The following is a 19,346-nucleotide window of genomic DNA, read 5'->3' as shown; positions in this document are numbered from 1 at the left end:
AGCTTGGAGATTTAGAGCTGGAAGTGACCTCCAAGGTCAGCTAATCTAAACCTCTCATTTCACAGATGAGGAAACTGAGTCTCAGAAAGGTGAAGCAAGTTGCCTAAGGACACACAGGTAAGTAGCAGCACTAGGATTCAAACTCAGGTCCTTAGACTGAAAATCCAGTGTTTTTTCCACTGACTTCTAGTGCCATGCTTCTGAATTACACTTCGAGTTATTATGAACTTCTGAAAAGTCTGAGGGAGGTTCAGAAAGCTATTCTGCTCTCAGTGCCAATAAAGTAATGAGGCCAGTGAATTCTCTTTCATGGTTAATGAAAGGAAATGATTTCTTTATGTTCACATTGTGTACTTCAACCTCCTACATTATGTAAACTCAGAAACTACCTTACTGTTTTGGTTTTTAATCTAGACCAAGAGCTGCAACTACTAAGGACTGTTTCCCAGCTAAGTCTAGGGAAGGAAGATTTTTCTTCATTATCCTTAGAACCTTCATCAAAAAGATTTTCTCCTTGAGGATCTTTAAGGGAGCATCTAAGGAGGCCACGTGAGAAAGAAACCTTTGGCAAATCCCCTCACTTCCCTAGGCCTCTGTTTCTTGCTCAGTAAATTGTGGGGATTGGACTAAATGAGTATCAGAAATCCCTTCCATATCAAAATGTTTAAACTAGGAATGATAGAGATTTTCACTCTTCCACTTCCCCAGAAAAATGAACCATGGCGCAGTGGAAAGCGGGTCGGATCTGCCAGAAGACCGGTCTTCAAAATTCGGCTCTGCCCAGATCGTCCGACTAGTAAAGTACCAGACTTTAATCAGATCAGGTAACTTTCCGGCATGCTTCCCCAAGCAAGCCGAGGCGGAACGGAAGGGAGGAGTTTGCTAAGGTTTGGAGTAAGTGGGCGGTCGGATGGAATGCAAGCTCGGCCCCAAGCCAAACGTGATTGGGAGATGGGGCGGGGCCTGGGCAAAGAGGCGGGTCTGTAAGAGGTTAGTTCCTCCCCTCACGCTCGCGCTACGCTTCCATCCGGGTCTTGTAGCCTCGTTCCCGGGCTCTATAAAATACGCCGGCCCCTTTGTTCGTTCTCATTGCGTAGTTGCGTCTGTCCTGTGCTCATCTTCTAGGCAGCTCGGGGGGCCTTGGAGATCGAGGGGGGCTAGAACGCGTGCGTACAAAGCCGAGTTTAAAGCGCGTGGTGGCGGCGGCGGGAAGCCGAAGCGGGTGAAGCCAAAAGTAGCCGGAGAGCCTAGCGCCCTCACTAGCCCCTCCTGCCTAATCGGTGCGTAGGAGATGCCCAGCGGGAGGCTTTCGCTGCACTCCCCCCAGTTAGGTTGGTTTGGGCGGCGGTGGCCCTGCACTTTACTTATAAAGATGGAGGGAGTGGGCGCCATTTTAGGTGGCACTTCGGGCTGGGGGAGGGAGGAAAGGAAGGGGGAAGGGGTGTCAGGCCTAGCAGCGGCCTCTCCCAAGAGCCTGTCCGAACAGCCTTGGGAGGTGCTGCGCGGACTTGAGACGTTTCAGCCTGGGAGGGGGGAGGGGGTGAGGAGGTGGCCGTGGGCCTGGGAGCGGAAAGTGGCGGGAGGCCGCTTTGGCCTCGAAGGCCGCTCCCTGGCCTCCGGCCGGGGGGGGGGGGGGGGGGGGGGAGCGGGCAGAGGCGAGGTGTGGGGCCGTTCCCGAGATGGAGCTGCCGCCATTTTGTCTAACAACCACGCGGTAGCCCGCACGGGCCGGGCCGATATGGCCCCATTTGGAGGGTGGAGCTGGGAGGGAGCCAGGACTCCCTCATAGCCCGATCGCTCTCTCAATGGTGCCTGCTCGGCCGTGACCTGCGAGAGTTTGGGGCCAAGGCTCCTCCCGGGCAGCGCCCCCCCACCCCCCCTGCGCCACCTTCGGCCTCCCCATCAATTGCCCAGGAGACAATCTAGCCCTACAGGGGCTTGGGCGTAGTCTCCCTGAGTCCTTGGTGTGCCCTTGAACGGCTTGGCTGAAAGCCTTTTAATCCGGCTCAATTTGGGGCAGCAGAGGGAGGTGTACCCTGAGCTCCTGGGAGGGCAGGAGGGGGGGGGGGGGGGGGGGGGGCCCCCCGTGCGCCCGGGGGGGGGGGGGGGGGGGGGGGGGTTGGGCTGGGCCCATTGTAGCGACTGGGGAGGGAAAGGGGTTTAGGTTTAGCCCTGAGAGTAACAAAAGATGAAGGGAAGGGGTGGCATGATGCCCAGTAAGTTTAAGTTTGTTGGGATAGTTTTGTGAAAGTGACAAGTTGGGCTGTAAACTTTTCTTAGTCTGTAACTTGGTATCCTTAGTATGTACTTTTGATGGTCTTAACTTTGGACATAAATTGTATTTTGTTTTCTTTTGTGGACAGAATATAACAAAATCAGAATGGTTGAAGCAGATCGTCCAGGGAAACTGTTTGTAGGTGGACTCAATACAGAGACAAATGAGAAGGCTCTTGAAGCTGTATTTGGGAAATATGGGCGAATAGTGGAAGGTGAGACACCTGTCTGAAAATATTTTATCCTTTGCCTCCTCCCCAAAGGCTGGGCAATGATGAATTTAATAGCATTGAACTTGTGAAGTGATGATGTTTTTGTCCTCTAAGAAGTTCTGAGCTGATGCTTTCCTGCCTTTAAACAGGGGGAGGAAGGGGGGAGTTAAAGTTTCATTAGTTAATACCAAATTTTAGAACTAATATTTCTTTCCCTCCTTCATAGTACTCCTGATGAAAGACCGGGAAACCAGCAAATCCAGGGGGTTTGCTTTTATCACTTTTGAAAGTCCAGCAGATGCAAAGGATGCTGCCAGAGACATGAATGGGAAGGTGAGATTATAATTCCTGGCAAATTGTACACCACCATATTTGGTATTATAACTAGCATCATATAGTAGTTTAGTGTAAAGTATATTTTTATAGTATACTTTTAATGTCACATATTTAAGTTGTCTATTTTTGTTATATAAATGACCAAAAACTAGAAATTTTATTATCAAACCTTGTTTATAACCAAAATTTAGTACTTTTCTTGGACCTCACCATTCAAGTTTCCAATATGTATGGGGTATATATTTACTATACAGTAAAACTACTTTTATGGTGGGGTGAGGGTGACCAAACACAAACATACATTTTTTGGAACTTTGCTTAAAGTTATATAATCTAGACTTTATTATGTGGAGAGGGAAGAATATTGGTGAAACTACTTGTTTTGCTTAACTAGTTCTATATCTACAGCTAGCATTCTGCCCTTAGGTTCTTGATAATTGAACAAATGTTCAAACTAGACTATCAGTGCAAGTTGATTTCTCTTCTTGAGACTTAGCTAAATTAAAGGACAAATTGAGCCAATGTAGGAGCTATGGAAAATGCTTAGGTGATTCCTGGGTAGATTTCCTTGTCCCAACTTCCGGTTGTCTGTGGGTTTTTTTCCTCTGTAAAAAAGTATGTGGGGGGGCTCTTATATTAGTGTCTTTATACCACAGAGTAGAGAGTTAATATTATATATAATATATGTAATATTATGTTATTATATGTTAATGCTCTACTGCTCATAAACCCATTCTTTTTAGCTCCTAGATGGAAAATCAATTAAAGTTGAACAAGCCACCAAACCAACTTTCGAGAGTGGTGGTAGGCGTGGGCCACCCCCTCCACCAAGAAGCAGAGGCCCTCCAAGAGGTCTTAGAGGAGGAGGAAGAGGAGGAAGTGGTGGAGGAACAAGGGGGCCACCATCACGTGGAGGACACATGGGTATAGTTTCTAAACTGGCTTTTTAAATAGTACAAGGGCAAAATTTTTGACTTTAAAAATTTGCAGTAAAATTCACAGGTGCTCTACTTGGATATAAGACTCCCGGTCCTCCAAAGTAGGCATAAACCTAAACTATGCTCCTTTTGGGCCAGTTGTTCCTTATCTAACTGATAAGGTCCAACGTGAACAAACAGTTCCCTTCAACAGGACCAATTCAAACTTAAGGGCTCAATAACACATCTGTATGAGTCTTTGGATAAGACAGATAAATCAGCCTTATTATGCAGCTGGAAAAAAATGGCTTAGCATTTCACCACAGAGAAACAAGAATTTTCCTTTTATGGTCCTGAGTCTTCTCTCTCGGGCACACACACACACTCCTCTTTAAAACTACATTTACTTTTTACTTAAGCATGCTTTTAACCTGAGATTCATTAAGATGCCAAAAAATGGTATTCTATCCCTGCATGCGAAGTAAATGGCTGAACTAATATAAAAATCTATCTAAAATCCTACCAAGGGAAAACTCTTTATTAACCTAGAATAGATGATAATTTGTGTGCTTGATAGCCAGGTTCTATAGTGGAAAGACAACGTAGACTCCTTGGACATTATTTGTGCTATTATCATAACCTATGGTCATTGTCAACTGGTGTAACACTATTTTTTTTTCCTAATATAGACGATAGCGGATATTCTCTTAACTTCAACATGGGGTCTTCCAGGGGACCTCTTCCAGTAAAAAGAGGCCCACCACCACGTAGTGGTGGGGGTCCTCCACCTAAAAGATCTGCACCTTCAGGGCCAGTGCGCAGCAGTAGTGGAATGGGAGGAAGAGGTCAGTTCTATAGGTTGCCTAGCTGTAAATTTCATTTCTCAAAATAACGTAGTTTGGAGTGGGGTATCATTCAAATAATAATTCATCTGTATGGTACTTTCACAGAGTTGAGGCTCTTAAAACAAGCAGTCCCGTGAGGTTGGTTGGCTTAGAGTCTAAAGAATAGAAAGTGATCTTTGTTCATCTAATCTGAATCTCTTACCTGAGCAGGAATCATTTCTATACACTGAGCAGAGATGAATACTTGTAGAACATTCTATTTTTGGATAGCTTTAACTGTTTTTCTTTATTGAACAGAAGGTTACCTTTAACTTCCATCCATTGTTTCTAGTTCTGCCCTCTGGGGCCAAAGAAAACAAACCAAATCTTCCATATGAAAATTTATCAAATATTTGAAAGACTAGCACATAGACAACACCACCACCCCCCACCAAGACTAGGCCACATAGATGGTTCAATGGATCCTTGTTTTGACTTGACTCTTTAACAATGTGCTTCTATTAATAGCCTCTAAGATCTCAGTTGGCTGCAACATCCCCTTTGAATCACATCTTCCCCATCCTGTACTTTGTGCAGTTGACCACAAGTATGAGACTTGAATGAAGTTAGGTATAAGGAAAAAATATATAGTGATCTGCTGCCTTTAAGGACCTTCTCCATTTAAAGAAGTCACATGTAAAGACAATTTAACATTCATCTTTAAAAATATTTGGAAATGTAAATTTTTCTCCCGGTTCCTGAGACAGAAATTTGATATGGATTGTATGTGTTCAATCGTGCAAAACATGTTACCACATTAGTTGTGAAAGAAGATGTAGCCCCAAAGGGGGGGAAACAAAGAAGGTGAGAAATAGTCTGAATGCAGATCAAGAACATACTGATCAGTTCTTTCTCTGGAGGTTGATAGCATTTTTCTTTTGAGTCCTTTGGAATTGTCTTGGTTCATTGTATTGAGAATAGCCAAGCCATTCACAGTTGATCATAGTTACAGTATTGCTGTTTTGTGTGTACATTGTTCTGGTTTTACTTCTCTTTGTATCCATTTATGTAAGTCCATGTTTTTCTGAAAATCCCCCTGCTTATCATTTCTTAACAGTAATATTCCAATAGTCATTGTTCAGCCATTCCCCAGTCGAAGACCCTTTCTCCATTCTTAACAATGGTTACATTCTTACTGGTTGGATCCCCTTTACCATTCATCTGTGCCTTCCCATAAAGGCAAAGACCCTACTCCCTATGTTAACCTTACTAACAACTCTTCAGGTGTAATTCAACTAGTTTTCAATTGACTAGGTCAATTTGTCTTGATACTGTCAAGCAAGGTTATATATCTCTGTGGCATCTCCGACAGTAATCTTAATAACAAAAAGGGCATATTCTGTCCCAGTTTGTTTGCTCTTGATAAGAAACTATCTATTCACAACTTACCTCTTGAAGACATTTCTAGACTTTTGTTAGGAATTAGTCTAGCTAAACTTGCTGGCCCATACTTTGAAACTTCTTCCCACCTGGGATACCAGTCTAGTTTTCATGGATAGTAATTTTGACAATCACCTTTGGATATGGTAGCTGGAATTGGTGTGACTGAGGAAATGGGGTGCTACCTTCTGAAGCTGTCTCCTTTGGCATAGAGAACGGAGGCAAATGGAGGACTTTCTGAGGGAGTCTCACTCTACACATAAGGGCTCAAAAGTCCTACGTCACAGCTGTATCTGTAAAATGGCAGATGAGGAAACAAGTTCAGAAGCCTGATTTGCCTTACTGCTTATTATCCACAAACTCACATCAGGTTAATCAATGGCAGGATTTGAAGCCAGGTTTCAAAAGTTGCAGTCGTTAAATATATTGTTATCAGGGTCTTGCAACTTTTGAAACCTGAAGACTGTAACGGAAACCTTCAAGTGCTTTTTGACCTATTACCAAAAAATAGGCCAGAATTCTTTGTAAGTACATTGTCTGCATTTATAGGTCACCTGGGCCAATTCTGTAGTTAAACAAGAGAATTTAATAATTAACATTGTACTTACTTTATATACCTGGACATATATCTGCTTTTACAGAAATGCAGATAGTTTTGTTTGGCGCTCTTAACACATAATTATAATGCTTAGTCTTAAAAAAAATTTAGGGATATTGAACCTTTCATGAAACTGGCTTTTTAAATTAGAAAAAAAATCTAAAATTAGAACAATCTAAAGGAAAATTTAAAATTTAGAAACAACTTATGTAGCATTGTCAATTTGGTATACTGCCACTGTTTCAGATGAAGTTTTTTTGTTTAAAGCTCCAGTATCACGTGGTAGAGACAACTATGGAGGTCCACCACGAAGAGACCCCATGCCATCCAGAAGAGATGTTTATATGTCACCAAGAGATGATGGATATAATACAAAAGACAGGTAAAAGGAAACCCCTGAAAACTTGAAGCACTTTGATTATAAAACTTAAAGCACTCAGACACTAAATAGTTCCTGTTCTTTTTTAGCTATTCAAGCAGAGATTATCAAAGTTCTCGAGACAATAGAGATTATGCTCCACCTCCTAGAGATTATGCATATCGTGATTATGGTCATTCCAGTTCACGTGACGAATATCAATCTAGAGGCTACAGGTATAGTGTTTTGCATTTGTGGCAAATTTGTCCCAAAAGTCTTAGTGGAGTTAACTCTTGAATAGCCTAAAGCTGGGGAGACTTTTGAGACAACTATAAAATATAATATAATAATATATATATAATATATATAAAATATAAAATCCGTTCTGAGCTGACTCAGTACTTTGGTTTCTTGTTTAATTTAGTGATCGTGATGGTTATGGTGGTCGTGATAGAGACTATTCTGATCACCCCAGTGGAGGCTCCTACAGAGATTCGTATGAGAGTTATGGTAAGAATTCAGTTTGAGGGTCTCTTAAGTTAAGTTCATCCGAGCTTCTGTAGACCACGTGAACCAGTTTCAGGCTGCGCTTGCTTTTGAAGGATTTTATTTGCTTTGTGGGGTGAACTGGCAGACTTTTGAGATCTTTTTTTGAGTTTTAAGGGCCTCAAGAAGTTTTGCTAAGGAGTTAATCTTCAGGCTTTTTTGCTTGCTTTGGGAGGGAGGGGGGAGGGTTGCTTGCTTTCAAGGGTAATTTGGCAGTATTATGTGTTTTCCCCCCCAACAGTGAAAGTATCATTTAAAATGCTAATTGACAAGATCAAATATTTACCATTACAATATGAAGCAAAGTCTACAGTTGCAACTTACCACTGGACAATATGGCTGAGTTTCTACTGTAAAATAACAAGCTGTTCTGGAATGTCCTTAAAAAGATGCCTCTTGAAATACACTCTTCAGTTTTTTTTTTTCAAACAAACATAAACAATTCACTATTTCAGCAGATGAGCAAATCCCCACTATAAATTACCAGCAGTGGCAGATTTTACACCTCCATTCCAAAAAAAGTAAACATATAATACAGGAATTCTTTAAATTCAGATTTAACTATTGTGTATATATAAGATTTATAGTGTTGCCATATTACCTGACCATTGACCCTGCAGGTAACTCACGTAGTGCTCCACCTGCTCGAGGGCCCCCGCCATCTTATGGTGGAAGCAGTCGCTATGATGATTACAGCAGAGATGGATATGGTGGAAGCAGAGAAAGTTATTCAAGCAGCCGAAGTGATATCTACTCAAGTGGTCGAGGAGATCGTGTTGGCCGACAAGATAGAGGGCTTCCCCCTTCTATGGATAGGGGGTACCCTCCTCCACGTGATTCATACAGCAGCTCAAGCCGCGGAGCACCCAGAGGTGGCCGTGGAGGAAGTCGATCTGATAGAGGAGGAGGCAGAAGCAGATATTAAAATGAAAAACTTAAGTTTTTGGACCAAAACCCCCTTTCAAAAAAAAAAAAGCAAATCAAATGGAGCTTGTTCTATCTTTACTACCAGAGGACTACTAAAAAGGAAACAAAGTTGTTTTTCCTTTTTTATTGCCTGTTAAGTTCCCCTCCATGATTTTTATGCTTTTGTGAAGAACAAGTTAAAGCAATGTTTAATTTCATTTCAGATTTGTTTGTTTCTTTCCAAAAAACAGATGTTAAATGTATGAAATTTGAGCTCTGTGTACCAGTATTGTAAGTTCCAAAGTAAAAGTTTTCCCTGAAAAGCTTCCCATCTGATTTCCTGACAATTGAGACAAGCAGTTCTTAAGACCTTGCACAAACATCCAACCATCTAAAATGGAAATGGATCCTTCTACTTGTTCAGATCTATAATTCTAAACCAATTAGCTGTTTTGGAGGGGGGTTGGGGGTTATGCTGCTCCGTAGGATTTCAGGTTGTCCTTTTTGAAACTGAAATCTATGCAAGATTTCCCAGTATATCAGATGCTTAGTGAGGAAAAAATTCAGTAAAAAAAAAAAAATCATTCAGTAAACTTGAAAACACAAGTGGATAGTCATGACTATACTTTGCCTTTCCACCATTTTCTTGTGAATCTGCAAGACCATCCCCCCCAATAAAAAAAGCATTTACATGTATTAAACAACTACAGAATTCTAAATAAAAGGTTTGACTAGTTCCAACAACGAAGCTTCAAAATGATGCTTGCTCTTACTGTTTCAAATTTTTGCAACTCTGTAGTGTCTCACTTTTAAAGGAACAGCTTGATTCCAAAGGCAAAGGAGAAAATAGATAAGCAAAGAAGTTTAATCTTCAACTTCTCAAAGGCTTATGACTTCTAAAAACAAGTGACTCTTTCAGCATTCCACTTCAGATATAAAGCATCAAATGCCTGTGCAACAGCAAAGATGGTAAGCAAAGCAAACTAGTTTTTCCGTCTAAGTCACAATTGAACAAAGTATCTTCCTCATAGTACAGCGAGACATAGCTGTACGTCATGGCAAATGGAAGTGCTTTCTAGATAACCTTTGGAAAAGCAGTATTCCGCTAGAGTTAGAAGTCCTCCAAATTCATCATTTTCTTCTTGGATTTTTTTAAAGCGTGTATAAGGCTTAAAGGCATTTACAATGCAGCTTTTTGTAGACCAATTACATTTTGGGTTGGGGAGGGGGGCTTGTTTTTTTTCTGTATGTTTTGATGAAGACAAAGCTGCATATACAATAACTTTTTTTTTACCAAAATTAATCTTTAGTCATCATGAATTGGCTTAAAATTGGGTTTTTTTCCCCAAGCAAGCCATTCATTGCAAACTTAACATTTAGTTGGATGCCTGACTGACTTGTTTTGGTTTCATTGAAACTACACTGTATGGGGAAGAGTAGTCTTTTTTTTCCTTTTTTTTAAAAAAGCCAAACACAAACCTGAGGCGACATTAGCCAGGCCCAGCCGTGAAGTTGACACGCTCTTGAATGTAGTAAACTGGAAGACCTCCAACTAAAAATTCAATGTCACACTGCACTTTCCTTCACAAATAATTCAACTTAATGGATTTAACATGGCAGTCCACCATTGCAAAGGAGGGAGAATCCATAAGCCATGCAACTTACCATTAAGCCAGTCCAGACCAGTGAATCTGCCACCACTTAAAAGAGTAAAACTTGAAATAGTAAACTGCAAGTCTGAACTTGACTTGAACATTTCTGGAATCAAGGGCAGTTATAGGCTGGCAAATTCAATGTTTTCTTTGGAAATTTCCTAAGAGATAAGTTCTATGTTTGTAATTTTTGCAGGCTGATCATTGCTGTCAGGAATGCTGATATTAAAATGCTGATGTCTTGGTTATGTACTAAAGATGAAAAAAGCAGCTAATATATAAGGTAAGCAAATGCACAAGACTCTCACCATGAGTCTCTTCTAAAAGCTTTGTCCTGTTGTGATGGTAGAGAAATTGTTTGATTTGAGCTTTGAAACAGCCTTCCTGGCAAATAACTTTTTGCAAATTGAGGCCCAGAGGGCATTTTGAATACAAGTCTTGACAAACTTGATTACTGGCCTATTGGGATCATAGGCTCAAGAGTTGTAAAGGGGATTACATAAAGAGGATTAGTCACAAAGATTTTAAGTGATAGAAAGAACCAGGTTCCAAAGCCATAATTTTTTTGTGCCACACTGAGTAGGTTCAACCATGACCTGTTGATTTAGAGTAAAGAGATTTAGAGTAATTGTTGAGTTGTAGGACTAAAGGGATGACTGAAAGTATTCTTTTCCTTTTGCAGTTGCTACAGAAGCAGGATGCTGAAATGTCACTGAAGTCAGTTGCAAGTTGATTTGGGCTCCAACTACAGTTTTTGCCTTGAATGATTTCCTGTGAACTGAGCTGTGCAGACATCTGATGTTGACTACTTTTACCCTTAACCCTAACATACAAAGTCTTTATTGGAATGTTAGAAGTTTGGGTGTATAGAGAGCAAGGAAAGTTCATTTTGGGCAAGAACTGAGCTATTACATACCCACAAGGCAGTAAAGTTTTGCAGTTGGATCTTTGGGGGGTGGGGGTGCTGGCTGTTTTATTAGTGAAATTATAGGAATTAATTTGCCATTTAAATCTTTCTCCAAATCACAAGAATGGTTGGATTGAGGTTTTAAATAATGGGAAGAAAATAGGACTGGATATAGGGAAAGAGCTGGTAGGAAAGAAATTTGTTACTCAATACTTTTACATAGTTCAGCATAAAATCTCCGAATTTGAAAGTTGCCCAACAGTAATTAAGTGGTTGGGGGTAATATTTTTTTTTTGAACTGTATTTTATCTCCCCCAAAATACCCTATAAATTGGAAATCTAGTAACAAACTAGCAGAAACAGGCAACTGCTACAAAAGTAGATCATGGAGGTGTTTTTTGTTTTTTGTTTTTTTTTTTTAATCAGTAAAGATTAAAGACTTGTAACATTTGATTCAGTTTGTCCCCTTTCTCCTTCTGTAAAAAGAAGGGAATTTATGGGGGTAGGATTTTTTTCCAGAGCTCAGTAGTGAAACCTAAGCTTACATTTAGGAAAAACTAATCTACATATCAGTTTTTGGCTTTCTTTATCAAGTTGTCTGCAACTGTTAATAAATATATTGATAAAACTCCTATTTAGGCTGTTTCCAGAAGCTTAAATAGCTACTTGGGACAGAAATTTAAAGATTTTGCTTACTGAATTTTTTTTTCTGGTTCATCATACTTTAAAAAACTTAGCTTGCATTAATATAGTGCTTTTGAGGGGGAGCACTAATTTTTTATACATATATATATATAAGTTGATTTCTTGAGTAGATCATCTGTGTGGTAGTAGACTTTAGAAAAAGGAGCAGATTTAATAAGGATTATTAGCCGTCTAGTTTATGTAGTGAACGATAAAGAATTATCTTTCAAGATTAGGAAACTTGAGAAAGCAGAATAAATAGTTGGGTTCAGGTTTCTTTTTTCACTGATTTGAAAGGTCAGTCTTTGATCCACACTAATTTGAGGAAGTAAAGGAAATGGAAAAAGCCTTTTTGACTGTCAGGTTGAGCACAGATTATTTGAAACAGCCTTGGTAATTTCTAATAAAACAATGTAATAAGCGTGACTGTTATCAGTAGCTGGAATGTTTGTTCAGAGCCTTTCATTTCACTGTACTCAAGTGTTTATATTGTACATTCTTGGTTTTATTGAATAAATGTATGGTTTTCTCTGTTTATGGTTTCCTGGGTTTTAAATCAGTGGCATGCTTCTTATGACTCAGATAACTGTCTTTTGATCACTTGAGTAGATCATGTCTGTGATAGACCTTAGAAATAACCAGCAGGGTGTACTAATCATAAGGATAAAGAATTTCGACTTTAAGCTTGGGAAAGCACATAATGAATAGTTGCACCTAGGTCTCCTTTTTTACCTTGATTTGAAAGGTCAGCCTTTGACCCACAATAACTTCAAGGAGATAAATAGGGGAGAAAAATTTTTTGACTGGCTGCTCACGGATTACTTGAAAGGCTGGGCCATTTATAATAAAACGTGATTGTGCTGTTGCCAGCTGCATACTTATAGAAGTATAGCTAGTGGCCCTTTTTCCTATCTCTAATCCCAGGATGAGGTTCAAAAGACCTATTGTGGCTCACTTCTCCCTGCTCTAGGCAACTTTCTAAGACAAAGTTGAAAAAGAGGCCTCTTTTTTTTTCACGATTGATCCTACCAAAGAAATGGCAGGTTGTCTTGGCCCCTACCCTACTGATTTATTTTCAGACAAGTGTTGGCAGGGAGCATACTCCAAATATAGCAGGATTTGGGATGTCATTCAGCACCTACTCTACCTTATTTTGTGGCTGGTCTTTAATTGGGCAGGTAGGTACTCCCAACAGGAGCATTTGAAGGTTAGGAAACATCTTCCATGGTTTCCAGGCCCTCAGCAATTAGGCTTCTTTTGTATGTATTTACATTTTGCCAGGGTATCCTTTTAGTTAAGACCCGACGAGTAGATAGGTGTTTCTATGCTGGGGCAGCAGTTGCAGACCTTTTCATACCATCTGGGTTCCAAATCTGGCCGTCAAATTTCACAGGAGATCATGCAGATACCACAGCACAAGAGAGCAAGCTTCACTTTATCTGCCTTGAAGAATTGAATCTTGACTTTTTTCATGTATCCTTTGCAAAGCTAATCTTAAGTGCTTTTAATCTTAGCTGATCACATCTTCAAATCCATCTCAAAAGCTAGAGTAGCATAGTTAAGTAGCATGGCCAATCATCCTCGACTTGAAAAGATTGGAGGACCAATTGACTGCTATACTCTACAAGCAAGAATGTGGAGAGGCTCATTAGCAGATGAGCAGCTAGGCCATTTCCGTGGCTTTAGAAGCTCAGGGAACCATTTAAGAGGTTGATGAGTTCTGGCTTCTGTCTGGAAGGAGTGTCCATAACCGTGAAATAGCATCCTGGGAGTAAATTTACACAGAGATAGCTTCTCTCTTAGATGCCTCTCTAAGCATATTCAGCTTGCAAGGGCAAATCTTCCTTGCTATTCTCTCAGCTTAACTATATTTTCCTCTTAAACTTGCTACATTCACATGAAATTTATAATTACCTGGCCCATTAAAATTGTGCCAAAGTTGTTGATTGATAAAAGTATAACTATAATTTCTGTATATAAGAAAACATAATAGTCATGGGGCAGCTAGGTGGTGCAGTGAATAGAGCACTGGCCCTGGAGTCAGGAGGACCTGAGTTCAAATTTGGCCTCAGACACTTAACACTTACTAGCTGTGTGACCTTGGGCAAGTCACTTAACCCCAATTGCCCTCCAAAAAAGGAAACAATAATTTCTGTATATATCTTGCCTCTCCCCCACTACCCTTAGCTTCTTAAAGAACGACACCTTACTCATCTTTGTAAATACACCTTGTATTCTATGTCCCATAAACATTTATGGTTCTAGCCAAGGCTTCCTTGAACTAAGGATAGTTTGCAATATAATTGCTGTTAGATTTAAGGATAATCTGACAGATTGCTGGGGCTATAGGGTTTTCAGCCACTGGCACATATGGGCATTGTTAATGTAAACAGTTTGGTGAAAGCCAGTAAGTTTCTGCCCATCTCCATGGGGAATGGGTTATGACAATGAAATTGATTTGCTTTCCCTTACCCCTAAAATGATCAAGCTTGTAGGGTTCTTAGCAAGTATACTTGACTGAATTCGTCTACGAAAACATACCCGTTGTCACACTGGAAAATTGAAAGCCTGTCTTCGGAGTCCATGGGCATGATGATTGATATCAAGGAGATAACTTAGGTATGATGGAATTCTTCAGTCCCACTTCATTTTCTCAGCTACCACTTACATTTAGTTCATTCCCAAGCTTAAGGGTGGCAGCTCCTATGACCTTAGGCAGTGCAGAAGCACAAGACCTGTTCTCTGGAGCTACAAGAATTTATGACCTAATAATTTTCCTTGTGTGTTAATGATAGCCTATTCTTCCCACAAGGATTTGGATGCATGTATTGGGTGGGTTGGGGGAGTATAAAATACCTTGCAAGGGAATATTTCTGTGTAACTGAATGGTTATTCAATTTGTATGCTTTGCACCATATCAAAGCACACCTTAACTGAGAAAAAAACATATTTATACTAGTGGTTGAATTCCCAGTGCAGTATTCACAACCTCTAGTTAAACTTGGAAAGAAATATGGTATTGATGTTTCAAAGATGCATTTTATATGTGCTTTGCATTAGTCTTTGAGACTAACAAATGTCAACTCAGCTCCAAAAAGCTTAAATGAGAGGAACTGGCACCTAGTAATAGACTGCTTATATACTTCAACCCAGCAATCCCACTACTTGACATATACCCCACAGAGATAAAAGTCAGAAGTCTGTACTGTATATCAAAATATTGTTAGCAGCACTTTTTTTTTGAGGTTGAAAAAGTCTCAACCTTTTTAAAAAATTTTATTTATTTTTAGTTTACAACATTCAGTTCCACAAACTTTTGAGTTTTAATTTTCTCCCCCTCTCTTCCCCCTTCCCCAAGACAGTGTGCAATCTGATATAGGCTCTACATATACATTCATATTAAATATTTTCACATTAGTCATGTTGTAAAGAAGAATTAGAACCAATGGAATGAATGAAGAGAAAGAAGAAACAAAACAAAACAAAGAGGAAAGAGCAAATAGAATGCTGCAATCTGTATTCAGACTCCATAATTCTTTCTCTGGATGTGGATAATATTTCCCATCATGAACCTTTTGGAGCATTGATAAGAAGAGCTAAGTCTATCAAAGTTATTCGTCACACAATGTAGCTGTAACTGTGTACGCTGTTCTCCTGGTTCTGCTCCCCTCACTCAGCATCAGTTTATGCAAGTCTTTCCAGGTTTTTCTGAAGTCTGCCTGCTCATTATTTCTTATAGCAATTATATAATAGTATTCCATTACATTCATATACCACAACTTGTTCAGCCATTCCCTAATTGATGGGCATCTCCTCAATTTCCAGTTCTTGACCACCACAAAAAGAGCTGCTATAAACATTTTTGTACATGTGTGTCCTTTCCCCATTTGTATGATCTCTTTGAGATATAGCCCTAGGAGTGGTATTGCTGGGTCAAAGGGTATGCACATTTTTATAGCCCTTTGGGCATAGTACCAAGTTACTCTCCAAAACGGATCAATTTACAACTCCACCAACATTGTATTAGTGTTTCAATTTTCCCACATCTCCAGCATTTATAATTTTCCTGTTTTGTCATGTTATACAATCTGACAGCTGTGATGTGGTACCTAAGAGTTGTTTTGATTTGCATTTCTCTAATCAATAATTCTTTTTTTTGGAGAGTTATTGGGGTTAAGTGACTTGCCCAAGGTCACAGGCTAGTTTTTGTGTTAAGTGTCTGAGGCTGGATTTGAACTCAAGTCCTCCTGACTCCAGGGCTGGTACTCTGTTCACTGTGCTACCTAGCCACCCTGGTTGTAAAAATTCTTTTCCAGGTTTTTGCTTCCCTCCTAATCTTGGTTTCATTGGCTTTGTTTGTACAAAAGCTTTTCAATTTAATGTAATCAAAATTATCCATTTTGCATTTCATAATGTTCTTTATCTCTTGTTTGGTCATAAATTTTACATAAATCTGACAGGTAAACTATTCCTTGCTCTCCCAGTTTGCTTATAGTATCAGCCTTTGTATCTAAATTGTGTACCCATTTTGACTTTTATTTTGGTATGTAGTGTAAGATATTGGTCTATGCCCAGTTTCTGCCATCCTATTTTCCAGTTTTCCCAGCAGGTTTTGTCAAATAGTGAGTTCTTATCCCAGAAGCTGGAGTCTTTGAGTTTATCAAACAGTAGATTACTATAGTCATTGACTACTGTGTCTTGTGTACTTAACCTATTCCACTGATCCACTACTGTATTCCTCAGCCAGTATCAAGTAGTTTTTTTGCCTTTTTTTGGAGGGCAATTGGGGTTAAGTAAATTGCCCAAGGTTACACGGCTAGTTTTTTTGTGTGGGTGTTAAGTGTCTGAGGCTGGAACTGAACTGGGGTCCTCCTGACTCCAGGGCTGGCGCTTTACTCACTGCACCACCTAGCCACCCCCAAGTATCAAGTAGTTTTGATGACTGCTGCTTTATAATACAATTTAATGTCTGGTATGACTAGGCCACCTTCCCTAGCATTTCTTTTCATTAATTCCTTTGATATTTTGGACCATTTTTTTTCCAGATGAATTTTGTTATTATTTTTTCTAGCTCTATAAAATAACTTTTTGGCATAGCAGCACTTTTTGTAGAGAAGAAATAGGGAATGACTGACCATACTGATATAGGAATAGAAGCATGACAGTGGCTAAAGAGCTGGCCTCAGAACCAGCTAGACCTGGGTTAAAATCTAATCTCTGACAGACTTACTGTGTGATCTTGGGCAAGTCACTTAAACTCTCAGTGCTTTTAAGACTATCCAAGTTTTAGAAAAGGTTCCAGCTTGTATTAGTGGAAGAAGTTCCTGATACACATCCACAATGAAATCATAGGTTCAATCCCTGTCTCTGTTATGCATCAAGAGATGAAAAATATGAGGAATTCAAATAAAAATTGGGAGATTTGCATGAAATAATGCAGAATAAAATAGAGGCAGAAGATGTGTGTGCATATATGTGTATATGTATTTATGTGTATATATATGTATATACATGCACACACACATGCAAACAGTGTGAATGAAAAAACACTCACATGAGTATATACTCACAAATATATATGCCCATACAATATGTATATATATATATACTTATATACTCACAACACATATACACACACTCATGTATGTTTGTGTGTATTATATTTTACCTACATATAATCACATGTACACATGCTCACATATACACTTACACACATATACTCACTTATACACACATTCACATATATGTATATATACTCACAGAATACATATAGATGCACACATACACTCATGTATGTATGTATACATCATACACAACACACACATATGCTCAATATACATATACTCATGTGTACGTGCATGCACGCATACATACACACATGTATATAGACACATGCACTCACATGTGTGTATGTGTATATACACACAGACATACATACTCACACATATACACATACATACATCTACACATATTCACATTTCAGAGGTAAGAAGGGCTAGAGGAGAGCTGGAACAATAAAGGGAGGGCTGAGTGAGGATCTGAGGGGTGAAGGAGGATGAAGCCTGGGGTCTGGACTCCTGGGTTGAGATCAGTTCTGCTGTTTTTATCCTCTACTTATGATCTGGATCCCTTCCCCCACCCCCAAATACATTTAGTACTGCCTTTCATTATCAGAGCACGTTTCTTTTTTGCTGTCATTATTCTTTAGTCTTTTTAAAGTCATATAAGTAAATGTACTAGGCTTTTAGCTTGTTCAGGCACATTTGAAGTTCCCTTCGTTGTGGGTGTTTTCTGAGTTCCTGCTGGTTTGTTTTCCCCTTTGGTGCTGAAATAGTCATTTGTTTTAAAACTTGGTCATTGTTTTAAGGTTTCTTTCTGGCCTTTGTTTTTTGTTAAATGAATATAGGGTACCTAGGAAAAAGAAAATGGATTTGGAGTCAGAGAGACCTGAGTTCAAATCTTGGCTCTGCTATATATATACTATCCATGTGATACTTGGGCAATTCACAACTCTAGCCCTCAGTTTCCTCCTCTGTAAGATGAGGAGGTTGGTCTAGATGGCCGCTGAGGTCCCTTCCCACTCTAGATCTGTGTGGTGTGTGAGTGAGTGTGTGTGTATGTAAAATCTCACAGATTTTAATATAGACCCTTGAGCCCAGATCTTCAATAAATGTTTCTCATAGTTTCAACAAAGATGAACTTTTGCCTCCAAGGAGGGGATGACATGACAAAAATACCCATAATGCCACATACATGGGGAGAAATGTAAAAGTGATAAAGTGCAAAGGAATGAGGTCCCATTCAGGGAAAGGCTCATGAAGGAGGGGTGTTTGAGGCAGACTTTGATGGAGGGAAGAGGTATGCCTTAGAACAGTATGGTAGAAGCAAAATCATAGAGGTGGGAAAGCATGTTGTCTACTTAGAATGGTAAGTAGTCCATTTACAAAATATTTATTGATTTCTATTGAATTTAGATCACCTACATTTCACAAAGTATCCTTTTCCCCCTCCCAAGTCATCTCTTATAAGAAAGAATGAAAAAGGGGAAAAAAAACCTAACCCAGTTTAGCAAAATCAACTGACACATTGGAAAAGGTCCGAAATTTGGTTAAGAAAATGTTATCTGAGGACATGATTTGGCTCAAAGTGTTGGCATGAAAGAGGCAGTGGTACAGAGGAAAGAATACTGGTTCTGGAATGAGAAGATCTGAATTAGAATCCTCCCTGCAACACTTGCTATCTATGTGACCTCAGGCATGCTACTTTCCCTCCATGGGGCTCAGTTTCCTGATCTCTGAAATGAAAGGATAGACCTCTGAGGTTCTTTCCAGCTTTCAGTGTATGATTCTATGATCCTATGGCCTATTGGCTAGCTAGGGTTGGTAAAAATGTATTTACCGGCAGGTTCACAAATCTAATCAAAAGGGCTTTCAACTGAAAAGTAAGAATAGCTGTAGAGATAGACATAAATTTCCAGGAGACACAATTCAAGAAAGAAGGCAGGAATAAACCCCTGGCCTCAGATAGCTATACACAAATGCACCAAGTGTGGGTAACAAGCAAAGTGTTTGAACTAGAGCTCCTCATTTTTGCTGTTCAGTTATTTTTTGGCCGTGTGCAACACTCTGTGACCTCATTTGCGGTTTTCTTAGCAAAGGGTACTGGAGTGATTTGCCATTGCCTTCTCTGGCC

At 39.7% G+C, this 19,346-nt stretch overlaps 1 protein-coding gene and 1 non-coding gene across 4 annotated transcripts; both read left to right on the top strand.

Annotated features, from left to right (window-relative positions):
• Positions 1-1,027: 1,027 nt before the first annotated feature.
• On the top strand, positions 1,028-8,629 carry RBMX (RNA binding motif protein X-linked). Of its 3 annotated transcripts, none has more exons than XM_069074155.1 (9): positions 1,030-1,331; positions 2,364-2,489; positions 2,713-2,819; positions 3,566-3,746; positions 4,429-4,584; positions 6,869-6,983; positions 7,070-7,195; positions 7,384-7,469; positions 8,126-8,629. In XM_069074155.1, exons 1-9 carry the CDS (start codon positions 1,292-1,294, stop codon positions 8,428-8,430), a joined length of 1,242 nt encoding a protein of 413 aa, XP_068930256.1. In that variant the 5' UTR covers positions 1,030-1,291; the 3' UTR covers positions 8,431-8,629. The 3 variants fall into 3 exon arrangements, with proteins under 3 accessions (XP_068930258.1, XP_068930256.1, XP_068930257.1); XM_069074156.1 differs by having other exon boundaries at positions 1,031-1,280; XM_069074157.1 differs by lacking the exon at positions 4,429-4,584 and having other exon boundaries at positions 1,028-1,331.
• On the top strand, positions 2,543-2,613 carry LOC138150717 (small nucleolar RNA SNORD61). The gene has a single exon (XR_011165638.1). It is a non-coding gene; the product is annotated as a small nucleolar RNA SNORD61 (small nucleolar RNA).
• Positions 8,630-19,346: the final 10,717 nt, after the last annotated feature.

The sequence above is a fragment of the Petaurus breviceps genome, unplaced genomic scaffold (assembly GCF_028583685.1).
Source record: "Petaurus breviceps papuanus isolate PSGF00001 unplaced genomic scaffold, PetGlider_PUasm1.0 90881, whole genome shotgun sequence".
In the NCBI taxonomy this organism is placed as follows: Eukaryota; Metazoa; Chordata; class Mammalia; order Diprotodontia; family Petauridae; genus Petaurus; species Petaurus breviceps.
The sequence above is the reverse complement of the archived record's forward strand: the minus strand, read 5'-3'. Positions and strand labels throughout refer to the sequence as shown.